Genomic DNA, 25248 nt, shown 5'->3' with positions numbered 1-25248 from the left:
CAGCTCAGGCATGGGAACTATTTTGTGAGTCTAGGCTGTGACTCTTGTTGCATTGGTCTCTGACTTCGGAAGAGTCAGGTTAAATACGGAGTATGCTTTGCTTTTAGACCCAAAACTTGACAGGGTAGAAGCCTCATCAGGACAAGGATCTGATGATTTTCCCTGCCATTCTCTGTTGTGTCCCCGAGCCTGGAGCGGTGCCTCATATAGATTAGGTCTCAGTAGAGATTTGCGGTTTGAATATATGGATCTTCTTCTTGCAGATATGCGGGGTTGGCCACTCTACGTTGATATTTAAGCTGGCTTTCTTTGTGCCTTCCGTCGGTTTGGCACGATGCGGTCCCTGTGCCAGTCCCTGTCCCCACTGATGAGCTCTCCGGCTGTAGCAGCGGGGCCGGAGGGGCCTTGCAAGTGTCACCCAAGTGCTTGGATATTCGGGATTTGCTTTAAAATCTTTTTTTTTTTTTTTTACATGGATACAAAATGAAACAATACTAGCAAATATTGATCGTTTCGGAAGCTGAAGCTGAGGTTATAGGTACATGGTGGCTTAGTATCCGGCTCTGTCTACTTTTGAATAGATTTGGAAATTTTCATAATAAAAGTTTAACCAAAACGTAATGAAAATGGAGGTCTAGCCTGACCAGGGAGTGGTGCAGTGGATAGAGTGTCAGACTGGGACGCGGAGAACCCAGGTTCGAGACCCCAAGGTCACCAGCTTAATCACAGGCTCATCTGGCTTGAGTGTGGTGGGATTATGGACATGACCCCATAGTTGCTGGATTGACCAGAAGGTTGCTGCCTTGAGCAAGGGGTCACTCGCTCTGCTGGAGCCCCCTAGTCAAGGCACATATGAGAAAGCAACCAATGAACAACTAAGGTACTGCAACGAAGAATTGATGCTTTTCATCTCTCTCCCTTCTTGTCTGTCTGTCCCTATCTGTCTCGCTCTCTATCTCTGTCACACACACACACACACACACACACACACACACACAGAGACACACACACACACACACACACACGAAAATGGAGACCCAAACTAGTGTCACCCAAGTAGGTAATGGCCAGACTAGAACATCTTTTTTTCTTTCTTTCCCTCCTTTAAACACTGGCCTATTATCCTATAACTCTCTGGCAGCTTGGTGGATTTGTTTTGCATTACACTTCCCCCAGGGCCAGCCCCGCAGTCTTACAGTTACCTGAACGCTTGCTGTAATTCTAGCTCTCGTCCCGTGGTTGTCACCAACACCTGCCTGATCTCTCCTCATACAATGAACTAAACCCTGTTAACCTTTCCTCCATTTCACATGTTGCTTCCTCCATCCCCACCGAGGTCTGGGGCGGAGCTGACAAAATTAAAGGTCATATGGGGTCCCAGGCTCCTGCAAGGCTCTTAGGTCATGAGGGAACCGCACAGCCTAGGAATGTTCTGTAGGTTCCGTTCACCTCTGCTTTTTCGGGTCACAGCAGTTCCCTGCTGGAGTGCGGAGCTGCCTGTGTTCTCTCTGGGCACAGGCCCATCTTTGTGTTCTGTCTCCCACTTACCCTGTTCTGCTCACCGTTTCTCTAGTTTTTCAGGCCCTGTGAAACCTTGATCTATTTTAAGAGGTGTAAGTAACTCTACCCAACCTGTGTCCCTTCAGACTGCTTACCCAGGTCACTGACATTTGATCTTGGTGACTTCTTCCAGCCATGTGGACTGAGTCTCTTCTGCATCTCCCACCCTGGGCCCCGCCCTGGCAGGGACCTGAGGGCTCCCTGGACGGCATGGCTACAGGGGACCAGCCTCCTGCAGCCAGCTGTGCCTTGGCCTGCAAGCAGGGTGCTGTCTGGGGAGGGAGCAGGTTGTCCTTGGCCTCTGGCTTAGGACACTGCTGTTCCTAAGCCGCCTGCCCTGTGGCCTCCTCTTTGCTCCCTGCACCCCATCTGACCCTGCCTCCTCCCACCTGGCCTGCTCCCAGGGGCTCTGGGCCGCCTCCCTCAGTGCTGCAGCCCAGGCAGAGAGCCTTCTCCCGCCCCGACGCCTGGAACCCCGGCCTGCTCACATCCTCAGGGCTGACTCCTGCCTGTTGGGCTGCTCAGCTCCTGCAGGCACTGTGTCCTCCCCGTCTCCTGGGCTCAGTGAGGGCAGAGAAAGCCCTGCAGGCACTGTGTCCTCCCCGATCTCACATCCCCAGGGCTGACTCCTGCCTGTTCGGCTGGTCAGCTCCTGCAGGCACTGAGTCCTCCCGATCTCCTGGGCTCAGTGAGGGCAGAGAAAGCCCTGCAGGCACTGTGTCCTCCCGATCTCCTGGGCTCAGTGAGGGCTGTTCCTGGTCAGCTCCTGCAGACACTGTGTCCTCCCGATCTCCTGGGCTCAGTGAGGGCTGTTCCTGGTCAGCTCCTGCAGGCACTGTGTCTTCCCCGGTCTCCTGGGCTCAGTGAGGGCAGAGAAAGCCCTGCAGGCACTGTGTCCTCCCCATCTCACATCCCCAGGGCTGACTCCTGCCTGTTCGGCTGGTCAGCTCCTGCAGGCACTGTGTCCTCCCGATCTCCTGGGCTCAGTGAGGGCAGAGAAAGCCCTGCAGGCACTGTGTCCTCCTGCCGATGGCCTCTGCTTCCTAGGCACTAACTAGGGAGAGATTTTCCCCCTGTGATTTTTCAGAGCATTGTTTGATTCTTTGCAGTTGGCTCCCTTAAGTGACAGTTGCCCACATAGCTCATCAGTGGCCAACACGGGGCAGATGGTGAGAGCTTAGATATGTGTTTTCTGGGAGGGGCTGGGTCCTCCTCTGTCATCCTGCTAGAAGGACAGGTTGCCACCCTTCCTGGAGCAGGTGGGAGACCCATTAATACCAGAAGGGATGAGCCGACCTGACCTAGTTAGGGCTTCTTTATCTGGGAAATTTAAAAATCACAGCAAAGTACAGAGAAGAATGAAATAAGACGGAGCCTGTGTGCCCAGCACATAGAACTGATGGCTTTTCTCACATGCCCTGCTGTCACCGCGGGTTCTGGGGCTGGGTGGGTCCTGGGAGCCAGGATCCTGCTGCCGGCCAGCCCTCGCCTTCTCACGCCTTGTCTAGGCAGTGGTGCGCCATGGGGTTGGTGAGGGACGGGGACAGCACATTCCTCAGTTCCCGCCCCTCTCTCTGTCCCCAAGGCCCCAATGGCCACAGCAGAGAAGCTGACTCAAGATTTCATAGCTCATCGGGGCACAGCCCGTTCCTAGAACATAAGCTTTCTGCATTTGAGTCTAATACTCTTCCCATCTTTCTGTTCTGTCTCCTGTATTCATGACCAGAGATGAGTGGCTTTGGACAAAGGGCCCAGGACCCAGGTGTCTCCTGTGTGTGCAGTTTCTCAAACACGTGGACTTCCTCCTCCCAATGGAGGAGAGTCCTGCCTACCTGGGTCCAGCTGTGATCATTGTGAAAGGACATTTGTCCCCTTTCCTAGTACATGGGTCTCTCTTCTCTTGGAGGCTCTTGGCTCAGGGTTGACTTTGGTTTATCACAGGCCAGGAAAAGTGGAGAGTCTCCTCTGGATTATTTTAGAGGCGACAGGACTTGTATTTCCTTCTCTAGCTATTATCATAACAGGTTCTACTTGTGTTGCCCAACACCCCCAGACCGTGGTGTCAAATTCTTTAGCATGCAGTCTTACAGATGTAATTATGACTCTTCCTGTGCCAAATGTCACCTGGAATGGCATACCTTCATCCATCCAGGAGATGCGTGGGCAGCTTAACCTACAGAAGCCTCTGTGTCTTGGTTCTTGCAGAAGGGTGGGTTCAGCCAGGCCAGCAGGCGCCTCCTGTCCCCATCAGCTGCTGCAGAGCCCACTGGCTGAGGCCATCTTCTCTGTGCGCACATGGTCTCCTCTCTGGGTCCGACCAGGAAACATCCCTGCTTCATCACTGCAAACGAACAGAAATCACTAACAGTATTAAATCAAGACCAGCAGAAACATCTTCCTTCTCTTAGGAGTTTTTTGAATGAAAACATTTTCTCTTAAATCCACAGCAGTAAAATTTGACCTTGCTGTCACACACAGAGGCTTTTATATAGATATCCTCATTAGGCGCGTCCTAACTAAATATAATCTTCATCTTCCCAAGTGGATGTGCATGACAGGTCTTCGTATCTATGTAGAAGAGAGAAGGCAGGAGAGCCAGATGGTTGTTGTTGCTATTTTTCCCCTTTTGGCTCTGGAGAATGTTGGGCAGGTCTGGTCTTCAGCATTCCTTACATCTCGGATGGCCGCCCACCCGCACGCAGCCTCACCAGGGTCCCGCCCCATACTCCAGGCCCTGGGCTGCGTCTCCGGTCCGGAGGATTCTCTCTGACATAGGAAACTCACTTTCAGGAGTTGGGGGCCATCCCTGGTGGCATGCTCTGGGCTCGAACCCTTCTCCTGGCATTTGCTGTTCTACTTAAGGAAATGATTTGTTTACTCCCTTCCCTTCCCTGTGGGCAAGCCTGTTCTAAACCAATCCACAGCCATAGGACTAAATGTACATCTGAGTGTCATGCTCTAGCCTTGAGCCTTTCTCCTGACATTTGCTGTTCTACTTAAGAAAATAATTTGTTCACTCCCTTCCTTCCCTGTGGGCAAGCTTGAATTCTTTTAAACTAATCTGCAATCATAGGTCTAAATGTCTGTCTAAGTGTCTGCTAAGGAGAAGAGAGGACCCTTGTCCGTAGATGACCTTGGGTGACATGCGTAAGTGAAGCAGTTTGAGAAGTAATGGGCAGAGAGGAACAAGACTTCGCATCAGTGTCTTGCAACACCATCTTCCCTCCATCACTGGGAGCAGCCTCTCACTTCCTCCGCACACTGGCCCGCCACCACTCCGCAGGGCGCAGAGGGGAATAGGGAGATTGGGGAATGTTTGAACACCCCTTTCTCCTCGCAGACTCCCTGTTCTATTAGTATGTCCTCCCCGGGCTCAGACCAGGGAATCGGTCAGAATCACAGACAGTCTCAGTAGATAGGTGACTCAGTAACTGTTTGAAGCACCTGCTCTGGGCCAGGCACTGTGTCCAGCAGCAAGGCGTACAGACAGCTGCGAAGGGCCCTGGCCCGGGAGGGCAGGGAGGCGTCTGCAGGGAGAAGCATACACGCACCTGAGTGTAAAACAGGCCGTGCTGAGGGCCGCACGCAGTGACGTGTTCCTGCAGTTCAGGAATTCGTTACAGAAAGTGGCCTCTGACCTATCTGGGTAGGATCTGGACATGGAAAGCCGGGCCCGGGAATGCGCAGTAAGGAAGGGGACAGAAGAGAAGGATGCAGAGCCCAGGGAGAAGCAGGGGGACCCCCTGTGGGCTCCAAGGAAGGGCCGGAGCTCCAGGGGGAGCAGAGGTAGCAGGCACCCGTGGTCCTGCCTCCATGGCCAGGACGAGACCGGGGCCCAGGGGCCAGCTTGCCCTGAGAAGGGTGGGAAGAGGATGGAACTTCTCAGGCATAGAGGGGTCTTTCAGGACCCTGGAAAGGGACTGGATGGAGTTCACAGATCTCCTTCCTGTCTCCCCCTCCCCCTTCTCTTCCCTGTTCCATCATCATTCCCCCGGGCTCAGAAATATAGCCCTCAATTGTGTCTCTTTTTTCCATTTATATCCATCTGGTTACCAAATCCTGGTGTTTGTTTTTAACTGACACAAAAATCTTATTGTGGTAAAATATACATAACATAAAACTTACCTATGTAGCCATTTTTAAGTGTATAATTCAAGGCATTAAGTATATTCCCGATGTTGTATATCCTGCTCACAAACGATAGGGGATATTTTATTGCTTCGTACTCGTTTGGAAATATCCCCTAATGTTTGTGAGCAGGATATTACCACTTTCTAGGTCTGTCATTTTCAGTATCCCTAACAGAAACTCTACCTGTGAAGCAGTAACTCCTCCCTCCCCGCCCTGGCCACCTCTATCCCTGTCTCTATGAATGTGCCTATTCTAGGTCACATAAGTGGAATCATACAGTATTTGTCTTTTTGTGTCTGGCTTCTTTCACTTAGCATAACGTTTTCAAGGGTAAGCCACGTGGTAGCAAGGCATCAACATTTCCTTCCTTTTTTAAAGGCTGAATAACTGCATGCGCATTCACGTTTTGTTTGTCCCTTTACTCTGCGGATGGACGCTGGATTCATCCTGGCTTTCCTCGCTGTGTATCCTGGTCTTTTGTCATCCTGTACGTCGTCTCTCCCCCTTTTCCAGACTTGAATTTCTACGTGCCTGGAACGTGGCTCTTGTCTCTGAAGGTCCGTAGGCTTTGGTTTCGCGCCTGGGCTCCAGTCCTGTTCCTGTGTGGAGCTGGGGTGGGACATCGAACTTCTTGGCACAATTTCTCGATCTTTGAAATGAAGGTAGCAACAATCTATAGAGGGAGGACCATGGTGAGGGTTACACTTAATCATGTGCATAACTGCTCGGCACAGCGCCTGACACATAGTAAGTGCTTGACGCACAGCGGCTGTTGCCAGAAATCATCATCTCAAACTGATGGCCCCAGACGTCTCCCTTCCCCCCACCCAGCCAGTGTGATCATCGCTTGTTCCAGATGAACTCACCCAAAAGCCTAGAGGTGCAGTGGCAACTGCCTCTAGCCACCCTGTCTCTGCCCCCCTCTCCTGAAGCAGAGCTCATGCTCCTGCCGCTCACCCTCCGCCCGTGGGGACCCGCTCACCGGGTGCCTGCCACGCCCACTCTCCCTGGCGTGTGACCACTTCACAGTGTCTTCTGTACTTGCTGCCACCGTGTTAGTCACTGTTCTGTGTGTCTGTTTGCATTACACATCTTACCTCATGAATGAGGTCTGCAAGAGTTTTGTAGTTTGTCCTCCCGTATAAATATTAAGTCATGTAGATGCCAGTAGAAGGCGAGAGTCTCCCCCAAACTCTCTCTCATTTTCTGGGGTGAGCTCTCAGTCACTTTACTTTGAACAACATTGGGTAGAGGAGGCACTTGAAACCACGTCTCCCCATTCTAGTCCTGGGTCCTCGTAAAGGTCAGCTAACCACATTTTACCTGGTGGCACATCACCTAGCAGTTTAACACCAGCTGGGAGTTACTTCTGGGGACCTGACTTTACAAAGGCAAGTGCTGGACATTATTGTAAAAAGGCTTTTTAAGACCAATTTAAAAAGCCGTAAAGTGTGCAGTGTAGTTAGTTATATGAATGTGGACCTGTAGGACACGTTTTTAAAACTGTCCTAATGTTATACAGCTTTGTTCCTGTGACTTGGGAGGTTTATTTCCAGTGGCCCATGTAGGTGACTTAAACAATATTTCAATTTAGACAACTTAAGTGGAAGCGAAAAATGTGAAGCTACGCCACAGAAACTGTCAATTCCCCAAAAGTGGCGTCAGAGGGGCCTTCGAGCCTCTTTAAAGAAGCATGTGCGAAGAATTTGAATACAATGCTAATGAAATGTGGGTGGGGAAAAAGTGTTTCTAAAGTGATTTATATTGTCATGTGACTTAAATACACATGTAGCTTTATGAGTCCAGAAGCTATTATAAGTAGACATTGGACCATTTCATAACCCCTAATAGTTTATCTAGTCAAGTTGGACACCTTACATTTGGAGTCTCTTCATCTGGGGGCATATATTGTAGTCGTGGCCTGTGGCCGATACGAACAGGCGAGAGGTGGTCCTGATCTCATTGGGTTAAAATGGGTCTGGCCTTGTCCTCGTCCTTAAAAGGGTCATGCCCCACTCTTCCTCTGAGAACTTGAAGGGAGACAGGCAGGGAGTGGAGTAGTGTAGAGATATTCAGCTCGACTCGAATAGTTTAATAAATCGGGTTTCTGAAAACAGAGCATCTCTGCTTCGTTTCTCCCTTCAGAAATCTCGGAAATTGAAGTGGTGATTCATAGAATCACTGGCCTGACAACTCGGTGGGTTGCAGGTTTGCTGCACTCGAGAAGAAAAGCTCTAAGGTGGTGGATGGGAATCCTGATCCCTGTGCCCCGACTGCCTCGTTGGGCGTGGGGTCTCAGGTCACCCACGCGGTCTTCCTCCTCGGGCTGAATGAGATGGCCCAAGGGCAGCAGGCTGGCCGCAAGGGTCAGGAAGTCCTGGATGGGATGGGGGGGGGGGGAGCGGCCTCTGCTTCCCTCTCTACCTGGTGGCCCCTGGCATCTCAGCCTCTGCACCTCCTTCCCCCAGGGAGAGCCTGGCTGCTGTTTTGGTTCTGGAGGGGATGGCTTAAGCCAATTTGGCTTTAGGGAACTTGCCAGCCGGGGCTAAGGAGCACGGGTCCCCAGTGTGGACTGGCGCATTGAAGGCACAGCACGCGGCCCGGCTGCTGCCAGAGCCGTGTCCGGCTGTGCAGGACAGGGTGGGGGCTCTCAGCTTCTGTCAACAGCCCATTGTGCCAGGCGAGGAGGCGGAGCAAGGAATGGCAGCATCTTGCCAGCCTGGCTTGCTGTTTTAAGGGAAGATGTCAGGGTTTCTTCGTTCATTGCTGCCAGCCCGGGCCGGGGTGCTGTTTGTGTGGGTTTGTTTGAGGGCAGCATTTCTAGTGAAGTATTCCTTCAAACCGCCATTATTCAGCCGCATGAGAGCTTGAGGACTCCAGAGGGAGAGAAACCCCAGATCACCCGTTTTTTTTGTTTTGTAAGTGACATGAAGAAAATAAAATGCTAATGTAAGTATAAGTTTGCAGGAAGTGTGTGTGTGTGTGTGTGTGTGTGTGTGTGTGTTCCATGTCCTTAGAGAACGATGCCCTTGTGGGTCACCTCTGTCCCTAGACCACTTTTTTTCCAGTGTAAACATGGTATGAAAGGTGAACCTTTGTGCGCAGTGGACCTGGAACCCCCATATTCAGAGGCTAGAGTGATGGTGTAAAGGCTAGTGGTTGTGTAAGACGTGGAGAGTATGGGTGGAGTGCAGATGCTGAGTTATCCTAATACCGTGGACTGTGGGGCCGGAAGGACCTTCAGAAGCCACCTGCTCCTGAAGGTCTCTAACTCAGGATGGGCTAGAGGGGACTTGTGAACGCCCGTGCAAAGACGTGTGTGGATATTCCTAGTGGAGGGGGTCGGCGGCCCACCGGAAGCTAAGAATTGTGCACATGGAGGAAAATGCGTGAGTTTAGGGTCCTCTTGGCGTACGGGTCTTGGAGGACACCTCAGGGAGGCCTCTGAGGTCTCAGCCTCGGTTTTCCCGCCATCAGTTTGTATTGGGACATTCAGATAAGACAGCGAATGTGAGCCTTTTCAGACGAACAAATCAATGCTAACTGTGTGATGAGCTGATCTTCTCCAGGTCGGGGCAGCTGGGAGCCAGGTTATTTCTGCCCTCTGACGGCCATGCGCTGCCTGACCGTTACCCTGCCCTGTGCATCTGTTTCTGCCCAGCTCTATTTAAAGGCGTCCTTTGCTCTGCTTCTTTGCACTGGGCTTGTGCCACATTTCCCTGACCATTGTCACGTTCCCTGTCATTTAGGATATTCAAAAGACCCCACTGAGCAAATCCTCTTCTCGTGGGTCCAGAGAGGAAGGTGGGCAGGAATAGCGGAGGGGACAGAGAGGCCAGCTGCCGACAGTGTCCTGTGTTCCAGCCGAGAAATACTGGCTCCCTTCTGCGTAAGCCTTTAAGCCAATTGAATCATATTCTTAGCGCGCAGCAGCACGATTATATGCCCAGGCTATAAACTTCCGGAGATGATGACGTGCAGATTTGCTTTTGAAAGAGTTCTAAAAAAATATTCCAACCACCACAGCATTGGAATAAGAATAGATTCTGAGTTTTAACCATTTGTCGACATGTCTGTGAATCTTGATACTTCCTGGCGACCAACAATCAACTGAGGCTGCCGTAAAGCGTGGCGTGCAAGTTCACCCACAGCACCCAAGGCTCATTCTCTCTGAATGTGGGTCTGCCTCCATTTCTAAATATCCCAAGTACCTTTTCTTTATAGCAGCTAAAGAGAAGGGGAAAGATTTACACCACTCTTAGTTTCACTTTAAGAGTTGTTCTCCCGGCTCCAGACGAGGTGTTGTGTAGGCTGCGGTTTTCCCACCTACAGCACCCACCAGCCTGCTCGGTGTGGCTGGTGCGCGGCCGGTTCCTGGCTGCCGGCTAAGCGGCACGAAGACACTGCCGCAGCTTGTCACTGTCACCACAGATAAGAATTCAGCTGGCCTTAAACCCTCAGCATGGCAGGTTTGTGTCCAAGAATGCTTTTGCATGAGTGCTACTGTAATTTTCTGAAGGTTTTGAAAAGTCTTCTTTCCTAGACATTTCTATAAATAAACGTCTTTCATTTCTAGTATAATGCTGTCTATAGCTTGGCTACTGCCAGTGCTTAAAATAGAAAAAATTACTCACCGGTGCATGACTGTTAGTGTTCTCACTGAGGGGTGTGATTCTGTTGAACACCCCCTGTGAAGTCACGTGACCTAGGTTTTATGGAAACGGCCTCGGGGAGAGCTGCGGGAATGGCAGGGGTGCTGGGTGGAAGGAGGGGACTCCCAGGCACACTTGGAGTGCTGTGGGGACCACGATGACCGGAGGAGGGGTTGGTGAGGGGCAGGCAGGTCTGCACATTCAATGCGGTATGAAGGCTGGCAGCTCTGTGCCAAGAGGACCTGACTCAGTTTCTCTGCTCAGCCTCAAAGCCTCGCGTAAGCATGTCTCTGTCCCAGAGCCCTTGCCTGGTTGCTGGATCTTGATAGTGGTGACAGTCACCACACCTTGTAGGTATGGCTTGTTTCATTTTCATCCTCCCCCAGCCAGTTGGCCCACGGGGAGCCCAGCCCTGTCTCCCCAGAGCCTTGCACATGCCTGGCACGCACTAGATGCCCCAATATGTAAATGCCCAGAGTAGTTCAACTCCTATGAATTCATCTAGAATGAAATCTGCTGTGAGTGTACCATTGACAATCTGTTTCTTTCTTGGTCTGTCTTATGTTGGTTCAACATACCACCCAACATCTGATCATTTCAATGGCCTTTAAAAATATGTCCATTGTCTCTTCTAATTGGGAAGCTGAGCAGAAAAAAAAACAATGTCTGTTTTCATAACTAGCACTGGCAGTGACACTAACTGATGCCTGTCCCTGCCCATGGGTGGAGCAATGGGGTGACTCTGCTCCCAGCTTTTCATTGGCCCATCCTCACCCGCTCCCCTCCTGGGGAGTCATGTATGGACGTTGTCTGCTAGTTACCTTTAGCCCAGTGGGCAGCAGCACAGGACTCGGCATGTGACTAATGCCCTGAGAGACCTTGGCAGGCGGGGTGAGCACAGGCTGAGCTCCACCAACCCCTGCCCTGCCCCCACCCCCACCCCACGGCCTTTTCTGTCTGCAGTGGCATGTCACCTAGCAGTCAGCTGCCGGTGGCTCCGACGGTGAGTGGCTCTGAGTGCTGGTGCTCTCTCTCCAGAATTGTGACCTGAGAAATTTGCTTATCTGTTCCTTCTCTGTTGTCCTGTCAAGCCTTGGAATTTCCTCTGTGTGTGTGTGTGTGTGTGTGTGTGTGTGTGTGTGTGTACGCACGCTCGCACGAGTGTGTGTCTATATACCAACACAGTGCTCTTGTAGCACAAGATTGCATGAGCTGAACAAATACATTATATTGGCCCATACAGTGTTGCTGGCCAGTGAAAACACTTAATATTCTGCTACTCGATAATAAAAATACAGTAGTACTGGTTGAAATATAATGAGGATTTCTAAATTTGGAAAAAGAGGATTATTTTCACTCTGACCTACCTGTTTAAAAGAACATGTAATAAGTAGCTCACAAATACCATCTGAACTAAGAGCTACATTAACCCTTCGTAGACTGCCAGGAAGTTTTTGAGAAAACTCTTTCAGATCTTTTACTGTTATCTTCTTCCCTTTGCTGCCAGACATACTGTAGAGCAGCTATTCATCAAGACTTTTTCAATGAGAATTATTATCTGTACTCCACCTTTTTTATACTGATTATATATAAATTATATATCATGCAGTTTGAGGCTTTAATATACATTGAGTTGTTCATCTTATTTTATTCTTTGTGTTTTGGCTTCTTAGTTTTGTTTGTAAACTATTTCTACTCAGACATGGTTTTGTATCCTCTGTACCTTACCATTCTGCATGCGGGACTAATCACAGAGTGGTGGCAGAGGAAGTAATAGTAATACCTCCTGTTCATTGAGCACTCTCTGGTGCCTGGTGCCATCTGACTTCTATGTGAGTTATTTACTCTGTACAAACGTCCTAGGAGATAGGACGTTTTCATCTGCAATTATACACGAGGAAATGGAGGTGGGGTACGGGGAGATGAAGTCATCTGTCCCAAGTCATACAGCTAAGAAGCTGAGGAGACAGGCTTTGGCTCTAGAATCTGGGATCGTAAATATCATTTTGTACTTTCTCTGAAATACTGTGCTACAATATCTTGCCAGATATGTGGTGGTTGGTTTAAAGTTTATGCATATCAATTCATTATTATATTTTTGCTCTACTACCTTGAGGAATATTAAAGAAACTATTTTATCAGAAAAGCCAACTGTAGTTTCCCCTGAATTCACATGCTGCTCTTTTGGTACAGAGCGTGGGAAAGGGGACAGGCACATGGACATTGCATTGGTCTGTTTTACCTGGTGGGGAGCTTGTTCTGAGTTTTGTGGGAAGGAATGAAAACTGATGACCCTTAGGTAGTTTGGGCTTGTTTGTGTCTTTCCACTCTTCTTGCCATTAGCTGTGATGATGGCAGTTGAGTCTGTTTGATTAGGTGGAAGAAAACGGAGATATAATGTCAGGGAAGAAAATGGTAACTTATGCCACTTATTTGAGCATTTTTATGGCAAGATTTTTTTTTTTTTTGAAAGAGAAAGTAGCATCAACTTGTTCTACTGGCTGCTTTGCATATGTGCCCTGACTGCGGGCTGGGGGAGGGGCCAGCGCCCTCAGTGCTCCGGGCGACGCTCTGTCCTCTGCTCCACCAGCCAGGGCCAAAGTCCTTTTAGAGTAAGCATTTTTAAATGTGGTTAATGAAAACTTGACGGAAGATGACAGAACCAAAATAAATTCCTAAAGTGGTTTTTATACAAATGAAATTCGACAGCGAGGAAAAGACTTAGACCATTAGACTGTGGGCTTGATACCCGATGAGTCCGCAGGCCGTTGAGGAGGGCGGCTGGCCGTGGGGAACTCTGGAGAAGAGGCCTGCCTCCCTGGAATGAACGTGCCGCTCTTCTCTCCCGACAGAAGCCAGCGTAGGGCACCGCCAGCGCAGCACCATGCAGGCCCACGAGCTGTCCCGATACTTCCGGATGCCGGAGCTGGCCGACGTCCGACAGTACATCCGCTCCCTTCCCACCAACACGCTCGTGGGCTTCGGCGCCTTCGCGGCGCTCACCACCTTCTGGTACGCCACGAGACCCAGGGCCATGAAGATGCCGTGTGACCTCTCCATGCAGTCGGTGGAGGTGCCGGTAAGTGGAGGGGCTGGCCTGCCCGGGTTTGCCCTGCGTTCCCCCAGATGCTCTAAGCCCTGTCGAGTGCGACACGCTTGCGAGGGCACCTTGTAAGGCAGAATGTACTCAACAGAGAAGCTTGCCGGTGATTAGAAGCGGAGGTGCAGGCCAGAGTGTAGGGCGGAGGGTCAGATGAGGTGCTGTTGGCTGGTGTGTGCCCACAGTACACAAGGGCTCACTCCAAAAGTCCCATGGAACTTCTGCCCTGTGCTAGGCATGCGGCAGGTCTGGAAAATTCTGTGACAGGAAGGACAGGCACAGGGTCCCTGCTCTCACAGGGCTTGTGTTCTAGCAGAGGGGAGGGTGGTCCAACAGGTGTCACAGAAAGAAGGATTCGCTTGTGCTGTATCTGATAGTTAGAACACGCCCCCAGGTGTCCAGAGAGCCGGTGGGGTTTCCGATAGGATGAGGCTAGGCTGGGAACTGGCCGGAATAACATGCTGCAGAAGTTCGGATAGGCCGTGAAGAAACAAGGACATCAGGAGGCATCTGAGGTGGGGCTGTTGAGTGCCACAGTTGTGTAGCACTTGGGCAAACGAAAGGTCATGCTGTCATCGTTAGGAAAATCACGCCAGAGCATGTGTTCCATAATTAGGGCTGGCGGGGTGGGATGGCCGAGGAGATCTGAAGACCCTCCCAGACAGGTCCTCTCTGAGGGCTCTTCCTCTTTCCTACCCCCGAATCTCTGTTCAAGGGCGGTGGAGTGGGGGGGGGGGGGGGCTGACAGCCCGAAGTGGCCTCGTTCTCAGCGGTGCCGTGACGCTTCACCTGCTCTCTGCTTTGTCGTTTCTGGCTTTTCGACCCAAATCAGAATGAATTTTCAGTGTGTATTAGTTTCGACACATATGAAAAACAATATTATAAAATGAAGAGTTGCCTTATTTACTACTTTTCAATGTAGGTGAAAGGCTTCCCCGTCCCAGAGCTGGTAGGCGGGCATGCCGGGGAGAGTGAGACCTTCCAAATGATGCCCAGGCCTGGCTCCTAGCTAATTGTCCTTTACAGGACTTTAGTTCCCTTAGAAATTTCCTGGATACATTCATGTGAAACTCTTAAAATATATCAAGATATGTCAGCCTTATTCATGCCAAAATGTAAAAATAGAAGGACTGAACTGCTGCTGGGGAAAGATGGCTTTAAGATACTTTATTTCTAGAGAGAAGACACACTTAATATTCCACTTCAGCTAATCATATGCCAATACTGAGTAGAATTTAATATTTCCTAATGTGTGAGGTTTGGGGCATTCCTCCTCTCTCAGCAAAGGACCTGATGTCCCGTGGTAACGTTGCTATCAGTATGGGGAGGAAACCAGGCAAGTGCAGAGTTCCATACTATAATTTAGCAGTAACTGTAGACATGCCTAATTCTTATCTCTTGTATGAGGAATTGTGGAGGCACTTACAGTGTGATTTTTAAGTTTCAGCTTAGCATGAAGTCATTGAGCCTTACTAAAATACTTATACAGATTCTCTGTAGAACAGTTTAAAACTACAGATAAGCGGAAAGAAAACTAAAATCTATAGTTTCATTAACTGGTATTCATCTTCCTAATTTTTCTCTTTGCTTATAGAAATGGATTTAGCTGTGATTTTTGGAATTCGTAGGGCATAGGTATAAATAATTTGCTTTGCATTTCTAAGAAAGATAACTTAAAAGCCCTGGCCGGGTAGCTCAGCTGGTTAGAGTGTCGTCCCGATACACCAAAGTTGCAGGTTTGATCCCTGGTCAGGGCATAGACAAGAATCAATGAATGAATGCATGAATAAGTGGAACAACAAATTGTTCCTCTCTCTCTCTTTATATCCCTTCTCTCCCTCTCTCACATCATTCAAATAAAAAATTTAAAGAATTTAAAACACTGAATTTCAGATTAGCCTTGGAGTTATGATACTTAGTAATTATAGAGGCCTTTGTAGAGCTTACATCAGGAACTTAATTCGTTTCAGTGAGTATTGATCAGGAGCGTGTATATCCGGCACTCCTGCAGGGACTGATCGCCAGATGAAAGGAGAATTGCCCTGCTCCTACTTTGGAAATAAGGGAGCACCCTGCACCTGGCCCCTGCCCCCTCCCGTTTCACATGGGCGGTGTTCCCCCCTCCCCTCCCCTCCCTCCCCTCCCCTCCCCCCCCTTCCCACAGACTTCACGGGGGTATTGAAATGAGAAGAACCTGCCCTTTTCGGTTTGGTTGCATCTCATCCCTGCCCACACTGGCCGTTTCCCGGCTACACTTTTTTAAAGCAGCAGCACAGAGGTTTTATTTTAAGTTAGAGCTTGTAAAATTTCCTTTGTAAGTCAGGGTTGTAAAGAGGATGTTAGCTCTCGTGCTGTGCACCTGTGCAGGAAAGGCGACGAAGACATAGCTGTGGAATGGGACAGAGACGCTGGAGTTAGCAACAGGATCCTAAGTCTTTTTTAAGTTTGTGAGCATACTTTGATCAGCACCCTGTGTGGAGAGCCGTGTCCCCTGTCTGGGCCTGCAGCTCACCAGCCTGCAGTGCTGATCTGAAGGCCGGTTCCCCGCGTGTCGGGGAGGGACGTCCATCTCCAAAGTGTTTTGCTGCTGCTGCTCCATAACTTCGAGCAATGGATAGAAGCAGGTTTTTGTGCGTTTGTCTGGTTTTTTTGTTTGTTTGTTTGTTTTTCAATGCAAGTTTTCTGGCTTTAGCTTGTCTCAGCCTGTGGTCCCTGTGTTTCCCATTGAAGACGAGCTTCACTGGCGGGACTGGAAACCCCTCGGGATTGGTCAGGATGCAGACCGCGGCGGTAGCAGTTAAAGGACACAGGAGAGCATGTTGGAGCAGGAAGGGACCAAAGGGGCAGAGAGATGTGGCGGAGGCTGCACCTGGCTGCTCTGCTTAGACCCGGCAGCCCTGGGCAAGTGCACCTGGCTTTTCTGATCTCCGGTGCCTGGTCTGGAAGACCAGAGATGCTGATACCTTCCCTCCATCACAGCTGTTAAGAGGCCCGGGTAGGGATGTGCAGAGGTCTGTCTGGCCCCTAGTGGATGTTCAGTCAATGTCAGTTTTCTGCTTCTGTGAAGATCTCCTCCCCCAGCCCTCCCATTTTATACGTGAGAAGACAGCCACGTCCTGAGGGGTGCAGTTATGTCATACAGTTAGCTGGAGCTCCTGAGCTCGGCTTGCGGCCTTCACTAATGATCTAACGTCATGTACTATAACTACGGCTCTGTGTGGGGAACGATGAACATGGGCAATACAGAAAACATGGGTCTGTCTAGATAAATCTGAAGAATCGGTGGCTAGAGCTTCCGATCGCAGGAACAGGCTCTTCTGAAAAAGGATATGCAGGCAAATGGACATGAAGGTGGTGATGGAATGGAAGGAGGAAGGGCAGGTGGGTGAGACACTGCACAGAGGCTGGGTGTAGGATCCGAACCTGTCCAGGACGGGAGCAAGGACGGGCGAGGGAAACAGCTGGCAGACCTGGGCCACAGCAGCAGATGCTGATTTCTGGTGAGCTTCTGCCTCCTCCTCACCCTGCACCCCTGCACAAGGTGGGACAGAGACGGGGTCAGAGCCGATCGTGGCGCTGAGTGGGCTGTAGGCCCGCCTACCAGAGGTCGGGGGCTTAGGCAGCAAACCACTGCCAAGTATAGACGAGAACCATTGTAACGGCTGCAAGAGGCAGCAGAAAGAACAGGGGACCCCTCCAGCTGCTGAGAGGTGTGTGTGTGAGACTTTGGAGGACTCTCCTGGATCGATGCTCTGGCTTCCTCAGTCATCCTCCTGTAAGCCTTGACTGTTCCAGGCATTGACTTTCATTTCCACACCACTTATTACTATGCGCATGGCGTGCTCCCCCGGTCCTGCTTGTAGTATAACTGTTTCCGGAAGTGTCGCAGTGTCGAGGGCATTTCTGCAGGCTGTTCTTGCGGCCGGGGGAGGGACAGCGGTCGGGGCAGGGTGGGTGGGATGGAGAGAGGGTATTTACTGAGGGCATGTGATTCTGGGAGTTTTCTTTTGGACATGTGATTCTGAGGGTGTGCAAACACCAGCACATTTATATCTGCAGGTAACTTTCACACCTTTCCTAAGTGTGGACTTTTTAATAAACTATGGAAACCTTGCTAACTTACTTTTTCTTACTCACAACTGAGTTTCCATGTGTTGTGGGACTTGTCCCCTAAATTAAAAGTGGCAAGTGATTCAAACGCAGTGGTAGAGGGTTCGCGCTGGCCACGGGCAGTGGCGTGCGGCGGAGGGGCTGCTGGCGAGGGGCGGGCATTGCCGAGAACTGGAGAGAGTGTCTCTGAGCCTCGTGCCAGAACCAGGCCGCAGACGTATCAAGTGGCTGCCTTTAGGAATTCAAAAAAGGGAGGATGATTGTTGTAGGAAAAACAAATATCTCTGGGTTCCTTTTAACCAGGAAGAAAAGCCCAAGTTCACGGTATCAGAATACAGTATGGCGGCTCTAAAAACACAAGGTCATTCTGCAGAAATGACCCCACCTCTCCGGGCTTCATCGGTCAGGGAGCGTGTATGCATATAAGTGACAGAAATGTGTGTTGCAATGCTTATTTAAGGTTAAAAATAGCCTCCCTGAAGCAGGGTGAACTTGCACCAAATGAAGAATGACAAATGTCGGCTTTCCCAGCTGGATAACCACGTCTAAGAGGCCGGCAGAGAGTAGCACCAGACACTGGTCCTGCACGGGTCACTTCACAGGTCAGGCAGGGTGCCTCGCTCATCCTAAATGCAGGCGTGAGGAGGTGCCAAAGGCCGTCTTTTATTTATTTATTTATTTATTTATTTATTTATTTATTTATTTATTTATTAATTTTAATGCAGTGACATTGATAAATCAGGGTACATATGTTCCGAGAAAACATCTCCAGATTATTTTGACATTTGATTATGCTGCATACCCCTCACCCAAAGTCAAATTGTTTTCTGTCACCTTCTATCTGGTTTTCTTTGTGCCCCTCCCCTCCCCCCTCCCCTCTCCCTCTCTTTTCTCACCCCCTCCCAACCCTTCCACCTCACTCTCTGTTACCATAACTTTCTTGTCCATGTCTCTGAGTCTCATTTATATGTCCCATCTATGTATGGGTTCATATAGTTCTTAGTTTTTTCTGATGTACTTATTTCACTCCGTATAATGTTATCAAGGTTCATCCATGTTGTTGTAAATGATCCGATGTCATCATTTCTTATGGCTGAGTAGTATTCCATAGTATTATGTACCAAAGTAGTATTCCATATGGCTGAGCAGTATTCCATAGTATATATGTACCAAAGTAGTATTCCATATGGCTGAGTAGTATTCCATAGTGTATATGTACCAAAGTAGTATTCCATATGGCTGAGCAGTATTCCATAGTGTATATGTACCAAAGTAGTATTCCATATGGCTGAGCAGTATTCCATAGTGTATATGTGCCAAAGTAGTATTCCATATGGCTGAGCAGTATTCCATAGTGTATATGTACCAAAGTAGTATTCCATATGGCTGAGTAGTATTCCATAGTATATATGTACCAAAGTAGTATTCCATATGGCTGAGCAGTATTCCATAGTATATATGTACCAAAGTAGTATTCCATATGGCTGAGTAGTATTCCATAGTGTATATGTACCAAAGTAGTATTCCATATGGCTGAGCAGTATTCCATAGTGTATATGTACCAAAGCTTTTTAATCCACTCGTCCTCTGAAGGCCGTCTTGCTTTGCTGGGATGATGTGTCTCTGTGGGAATTTGCATTTTGTGACTCTAAATTTTCTCTTCTTTCATGGAGTGAGTGGTGCTGTTTTCCCTTCTGTGGTTGGCTTTCTCTGGCGAGGAGATGGAGGTGTGTCTAGCAGTGCAGAATAGAGGTTGCTAAGTACCGTCAGCCCTGCATCTCTAAGCACGTCCTCAGATGGGGACAGTGGGAGCTCAGGAAGTTGGGAACCTGAGAATGAACAGGGAAAAGGTTCAGAGGGTCCCGAGAAAGCACTGACGAACCAAAACCCACCGGGCAGTGGCGACCTAGGCCTGTCTCCTCAAAGGTGAAGGTGACCGATGTGTTGTGGGCAGTGTGAGCCCGCTTGCGAGGCACCGTGCACATCTCGAAGCTTCCCAGATGGCCCGGGGGCTCTGGGTGTGGAACTCAGCTCCCCTGCGGTCCAGAGTGTGGGACTGGGGCAAGAAAGCCTCTCTCCGTCTGCTTTCTCATCTGCGAAGTAGCTGGCCTGTCGCGGGCACACGTGAACACCCCCCCACCTGCCGTCTTCCCTGCGCTCCGATGGCAGCACCGGCATTGGTCGTCCGTGGGAGGTTCTGCCCCTTCTTTACTTACTTTTGTGCAGAGGGTCTCGGGCAGAAGTAGTAAGCCAGAGGGTTCATGGCTACCCTGTGACATTTACAGGTCGGCATAATGGGGGAGTCTAGGTATTCTTTCACATAGCCTGTCCATTGTCATTCAGAAAGTGTGTCCGGAGGATCACCTGTGGGCTGGCCCTTAAAGGCCCTGGTTTGATCTGTCAGAGTTCTGGTGTTGCTGGGTATGAGCTGAGAATGAATGGCCAGGGAGCCCTTCTAGGAGGTGCCTGGATGGAAAGTGGTCTTGTTTCTGCCTATAGGAAGAAGCAGCTGATGTGGTCTGGGCAGGGCGGGGTGCCTGTGAAGTATAGGCGCTGGGAGGAGTTGGCTGCACATGGAGGATATTGCAGAGAAAACCCCGTCATTTTTGCCCCCCTGGACTGTGCCTCCACCTGCTGCCCCTCTTCCCTGGAGACAGACTTAACAGTGAAATCCAGCCAAGTCTTCAGCAGTCTCTGGAAGCTACTGGGAATCCTCCTCCCTCTGCTCTCTCTTCCCCTCCGCCCTGCCCCTGTGTCCCTTCCCCGTTTTGCCCACCTCCACCCCTCTCCGTAGAGGGAACACACAAGGGCAGGGAGGTGGACAGCTGGCCACTGTGGCCTGCAGAGATCTAGATGGAGGTTTATGAAGCGTGGGCCTTTCTCTCCCACAGAAGTCTTCTGAGATGTGATTTGCTTTTGAATCTAACTGTGGGAGTAGCACAAAATGAGTCTTTCTATCAAGCGCCCTTCTTCTCAAACGCTGGCTGGAGTTCTAGTCCAGGAGCCACTGACACACAGACGGTCACTGCGGTCCTGCACATTCAACGGGGTTATCTGCTTAGCTCACCCTGTTTCCTGAGCAAAACTACACCCCTACCTCTACCCACAAGCTGTAGGTCATATCAGAAGGCCAAAAGGCCAAACTTGAAGTAGTTTCTCATTTAAGTAGGTGTTCCTAGGCATAGGCACGTGTGCTTGAGTAACTCAGGAATTAAATCCCCAGCGTATGCTGACATGTCGAGTTCAGCCGACACAAACGTGCTTCCCAGCACTCAGCTGCAGGCCCTGGCGACTAAGGTCTTGACACCCAGTGTTTACAAATAGTGTTTTGCTCAGGAAGGATGGTCACACGCATGCACGTCAGAAACAGTTCTTTATGGGAACATGTGATCATTTCATAGAGCAACACATTTCAAAGCACAGATTTGCTGCTTAGCCTCTGACACCCCTATTTTATTGGATCTCTTCTCTTGAAATTATGGAGTGTGCCTTACAATCAAGTGACATGTGACCTTTTACCCTTTTTCACCTGTGCCTTACTTTGGTATAGAGCCCATGTGCTGCTTCATCTTCAAGCTCTTGCTAATTATGTATTCTAATTGCTAATTAGAATAATAATAAATATCTTGTCCTCAGGTAGTTTGTCAAGAGGAAGACTTTATTTGGGATATAAATTGACTCCTTGAACTTTGACTGTTTTACCTTCATACTTCTCAAAGTCCTGAGGGTTATATACCCCCAAAAGAGTAACCTAACCAAAAGGTTATTTAGCCAAAAGTTTGTAATCCAATCATACTCTAAAGCAGTGATTCCCAAAACAAGCATTGGGAAGTTGACTTCCTATCTTGAAGGGATATGGTCGCCATATATCCAAAGCTAAGCTTGCTCTCTTTCCTCAGACTACCCCCCACCCCAGTCTTGTGTTTGTGATAAAGGGGAGCTGCTGTCTTCTGAGTCCTCCAGCTCTTCTTGTCTTCTGTCCCCCGATGCCCACCTTTTCCCCGCCCCCACTCTCCACTGCCTCGACCACGCCCCTGCGATGCCCACCTTTTCCCCGCCCCCACTCTCCACTGCCTCGACCACGCCCCTGCGATGCCCACCTTTTCCCCGCCCCCACTCTCCACTGCCTCGACCACGCCCCTGCGATGCCCACCTTTTCCCCGCCCCCACTCTCCACTGCCTCGACCACGCCCCTGCGATGCCCACCTTTTCCCCACCCCCACTCTCCACTGCCTCGACCACGCCCCTGCGATGCCCACCTTTTCCCCGCCCCCACTCTCCACTGCCTCGACCACGCCCCTGCGATGCCCACCTTTTCCCCGCCCCCACTCTCCACTGCCTCGACCACGCCCCTGCGATGCCCACCTTTTCCCCGCCCCCACTCTCCACTGCCTCGACCACGCCCCTGCGATGCCCACCTTTTCCCCGCCCCCACTCTCCACTGCCTCGACCACGCCCCTGCGTCGCGGTTTCTCCCTAGTCTCTTCCCCTCGGTCCTGCTCTGCGCACTGCTCAGTCTCCCTGTGCATTTCCTGCTAAAACACAGACTGCTGAGTCACCCCCCCAAAGTTTCTGATTCCGGGGATCTGGTGAAGGGCTAGCTAGTTTGCTTTCCTCACAGGGCCGTGTGTCCGCCGATCATCCTGTGAGGACCTCGGCTCTAGGGAGAGCCATGTGCTGTCGAGTCCCGGCTGCTCCCGTCTGTTCGTTCTGACTTCCGTCCTGCTGTTGTGCTGAGCCCTCGCTCACGGGAGCCCCTCTGGTCACAGAAGTCAGGCTCCTGCCAGACAAGCTCTGTGTCTTCTCCCCCTGATTTCCATCTTCCCAGTGACAGCTGTGGGCACTGCTCCGCAGAACGTGCAGGGAGGGCTTCTGCGGAGAAAACACGGAGCAGAGTGTCAGGAGGACCCGCCTGTGGCCCGCCAGGTGGCCCGCCAGGTGACTCACCAGGTGACCTGCCAGCGGCCTATACCCCCAGGCCGCCGTCACGGGCAGCGGCCAGGAGGCAGTGGTCCTGGGCGGCTGGCTCCTCCTCACCAGGCACCCCTCTTACTTTTCTCAGCTTTTTCCTTCTTCCCATTTTGTCAGTCCGTCCCCCTTTCCTTTTCTCTACTTCCCATGGGGCCCTGGGTCTTGGTGCCTTCTTGGGTTGCAGGGGTTTCTAAATCTTACTATAAAGCCACAAGATGGCTGCTGAGTTTTAATCTGGATATTTCTTGTAGTAAAGATACTGGCTAAGAAGGACTGGTATTGTTGTGGGGAATGTTAGAGGGTGTCTGAGTAATAGCCTACATATTCATATTTTACAGGAAAGTTCTTGTTTAGCTAAAAATAACCCCGGACGTGGACACATGTTATCCTCATTTTACAGAAGAGAAAGCAGACTCAGAGATTAAGTAATAATGATGCATGATTCTATTTCCATCTTTATGCACATGAAGAAGAGCTACTGTGCCGTGGTTGGTGGCACAACGGATAAAACATTGTTCCAGAGCACTGAGGTCACTGGTTCAATCTTGGGGTCACCAGCTCGAGCATGGGATTGCTGATCCCAAGGTCACCGGCTCAACCCCCAAGGCTGCAGTTTAAGCTTTGGTCAGGACTTGACCCTGAGGGCACTGGTTTGATCCCAAAGGTGCCGGCTCAATCCTCAAGGGTGTCAAGTCAAGCCCCATTCAGGGCACATATGAGAAGCAATGGATGGCAAAACTAAGTGGAACAATGAGTTGATGCTTCTCTCTCTCTCTCCCTTCCTCTGTGTTTCTTTCTCTCTCCCCCCCCTCTGTCCCTCTCTCCCTTCCTCTCTCTCTCTCCCTTCCTCTCTCTTTCTCCCTTCCTCTCTCTCAAAATAAACAAGAATAAATTCTTTGTTTTCTAAAGTAGCATGTTGTAGTTAATAATTATATTTGGAATCATGGCTGCAGGTATTAGAAAGTTTCTGCCAAGTTAAAGAAGATTGTGTGAAGATTAGAATGTATAACTGGGTGATACTGAAAATTGTTAGCAGTTTTAGATCAAAAGTAAAATACCCATATATAGCACCGAGTAGATAGGGAAGGGACTCATCAAACTAGTAATAGGGGCTAGTCTTTTTTTTTTTCTTGATATATTTCTGTGTTATTTAAAAATTTTTTTTACTATATAAATGATAACTTGGCCCTGGCTGGTTGACTCAGTGGTAGAACGTTGGCCCAGCATATGATTGTCCCGGGTTCGATTCCTCCTCAGGGCACACAAGAGAAGCAACCATCTGCTTCTCCACCCCTCTTCCTTTCTCTCCCTCTCTTCCCCTCCTGCAGCCATGGCTCAATTGGTTTGAGCAAGTTGGCCCTGGGCACTGAGGATGGCTCTGTGGCTTCCACCACAGGTACTAAAAATAGCTCAGTTTTCGAGGAACAGAGCAACAGCCCCAGATGGGCAGAACATTGCCCTATAGGGGGCTTGCCAGGTGGATCCTGGTCAGAGTGTATGTGGGAGACTGTCTCTCTGCCTCTCCCCCTCCCACTTAAAAACAAAGAAACAGAAAACAAAAAGAAAAAGAATCCATTGAAACCTGTCAGTTGTTCCTTAAAGAAGAGTCGCCAAGTGGTCCTTTCCCTGCATGCCTCCCGCCCCTCATCAGCTCTGCCTGCACAACCTTTCTGCTCTTAGAGATCCGGCCCTCGGCTTCTTCCTGAAGGCTTTCCTGTCTCCTTTCCCCAGACCTCAAGCCAGAAACGCGCTTTCCCACTTTTGAACAGCCCTTTCGTGTGGTACCAGAAGTCCTTGTATCATAGTCTAATTTCCCCCAAGAAAGTGTTTCCTGGCTGTTGCGAATATGAAGGCCCCTCTCTGAAATTTAAAAAATAATAATAATAAAATAAGGGAAAAAAGAATGATAGGCTCCGGCATCACAATAGTTGGACTTTTATTCATCAGCCTCTAAAGAAATGCTTGGTGTCCTGTGGCTCTCTGGACCCCTGGCTGCGTCTCTGTGGGCCCAGAGGATCAGCAGCTGGCAGGGTGAGAGCCACTGCCCCTTAGGATGACTCAGTGATGGGTCAGGAGCTCGGGTGCAGAGCAGGTGCTCCCTGAGCCCACGGTGGAGGCAGTGTGGAGAAGGGCATGCCGCGGCAGCCCACCTGCGTGCCGTGACTGCTGCACAGCCCCGTGCACAGGCAGGGCCGCACAGCCTGCATCTTGTAGCTAATGATCGTCACTATTAGATGCTCTGAGAAGCGGAAGTTCCTAACAAATTACAGTGCAGTGTGCAAAGAGAGAAACAATGGAAATAGTCTCAGAAGGAATGTGGTCAACGGTACTTTAATAAAAAAAGAAAAAGAAAGAATATAGATAACATTACAGAAGTGGAACTGAATGGTGTGTTTTTTCCATCAGAGCCAAGAGAAAATGGTCCCTGTGCCACAGCCTGCGCCTCAGTTCATTTGCCAACTCTCACCGGGCAGTCGGGGTGGGGGGTGGGGGGCAGGCATGAACGGCAGGCTTTTCAGTTTTAATGCTGCCTCCTAACTGCTCGTCGGTCCGTCTGTCTTTCTCCACAGGGCACTGGTGGAGCTCGGAGATCCGTGCTGCTTAATAGCGATGAGCCCTTGGTGTATTACTATGATGATGTCAAGACCTTGTACGAAGGTTTCCAGAGGGGCGTGCACGTGTCAAGTAAGCATCGCACCGAGTCTGTGGCTGATGTGCAATGGT

General features: G+C 50.1%; 1 protein-coding gene across 4 annotated transcripts in view; it reads left to right on the top strand.

The window, feature by feature from the left end:
- Positions 1-25248, top strand: part of ACSL1 (acyl-CoA synthetase long chain family member 1) — a 75556-nt gene that overhangs the window by 9943 nt on the left and 40365 nt on the right. For 3 of the 4 annotated variants that reach the window (XM_066380164.1, XM_066380163.1, XM_066380166.1), the window contains 2 exons: positions 13196-13422; positions 25095-25209. In XM_066380164.1, coding sequence (XP_066236261.1) covers positions 13228-13422; positions 25095-25209 — 310 coding nt within the window. In that variant the 5' untranslated portion in view covers positions 13196-13227. Of the gene's footprint in view, positions 1-11259; positions 11347-13195; positions 13423-25094; positions 25210-25248 lie in introns of those variants that run through there. The other variant, XM_066380165.1, reaches the window with a different exon arrangement.

This window comes from Saccopteryx leptura, chromosome 4 (assembly GCF_036850995.1).
Source record: "Saccopteryx leptura isolate mSacLep1 chromosome 4, mSacLep1_pri_phased_curated, whole genome shotgun sequence".
Taxonomy (NCBI): domain Eukaryota; kingdom Metazoa; phylum Chordata; class Mammalia; order Chiroptera; family Emballonuridae; genus Saccopteryx; species Saccopteryx leptura.
The sequence above is the reverse complement of the archived record's forward strand: the minus strand, read 5'-3'. Positions and strand labels throughout refer to the sequence as shown.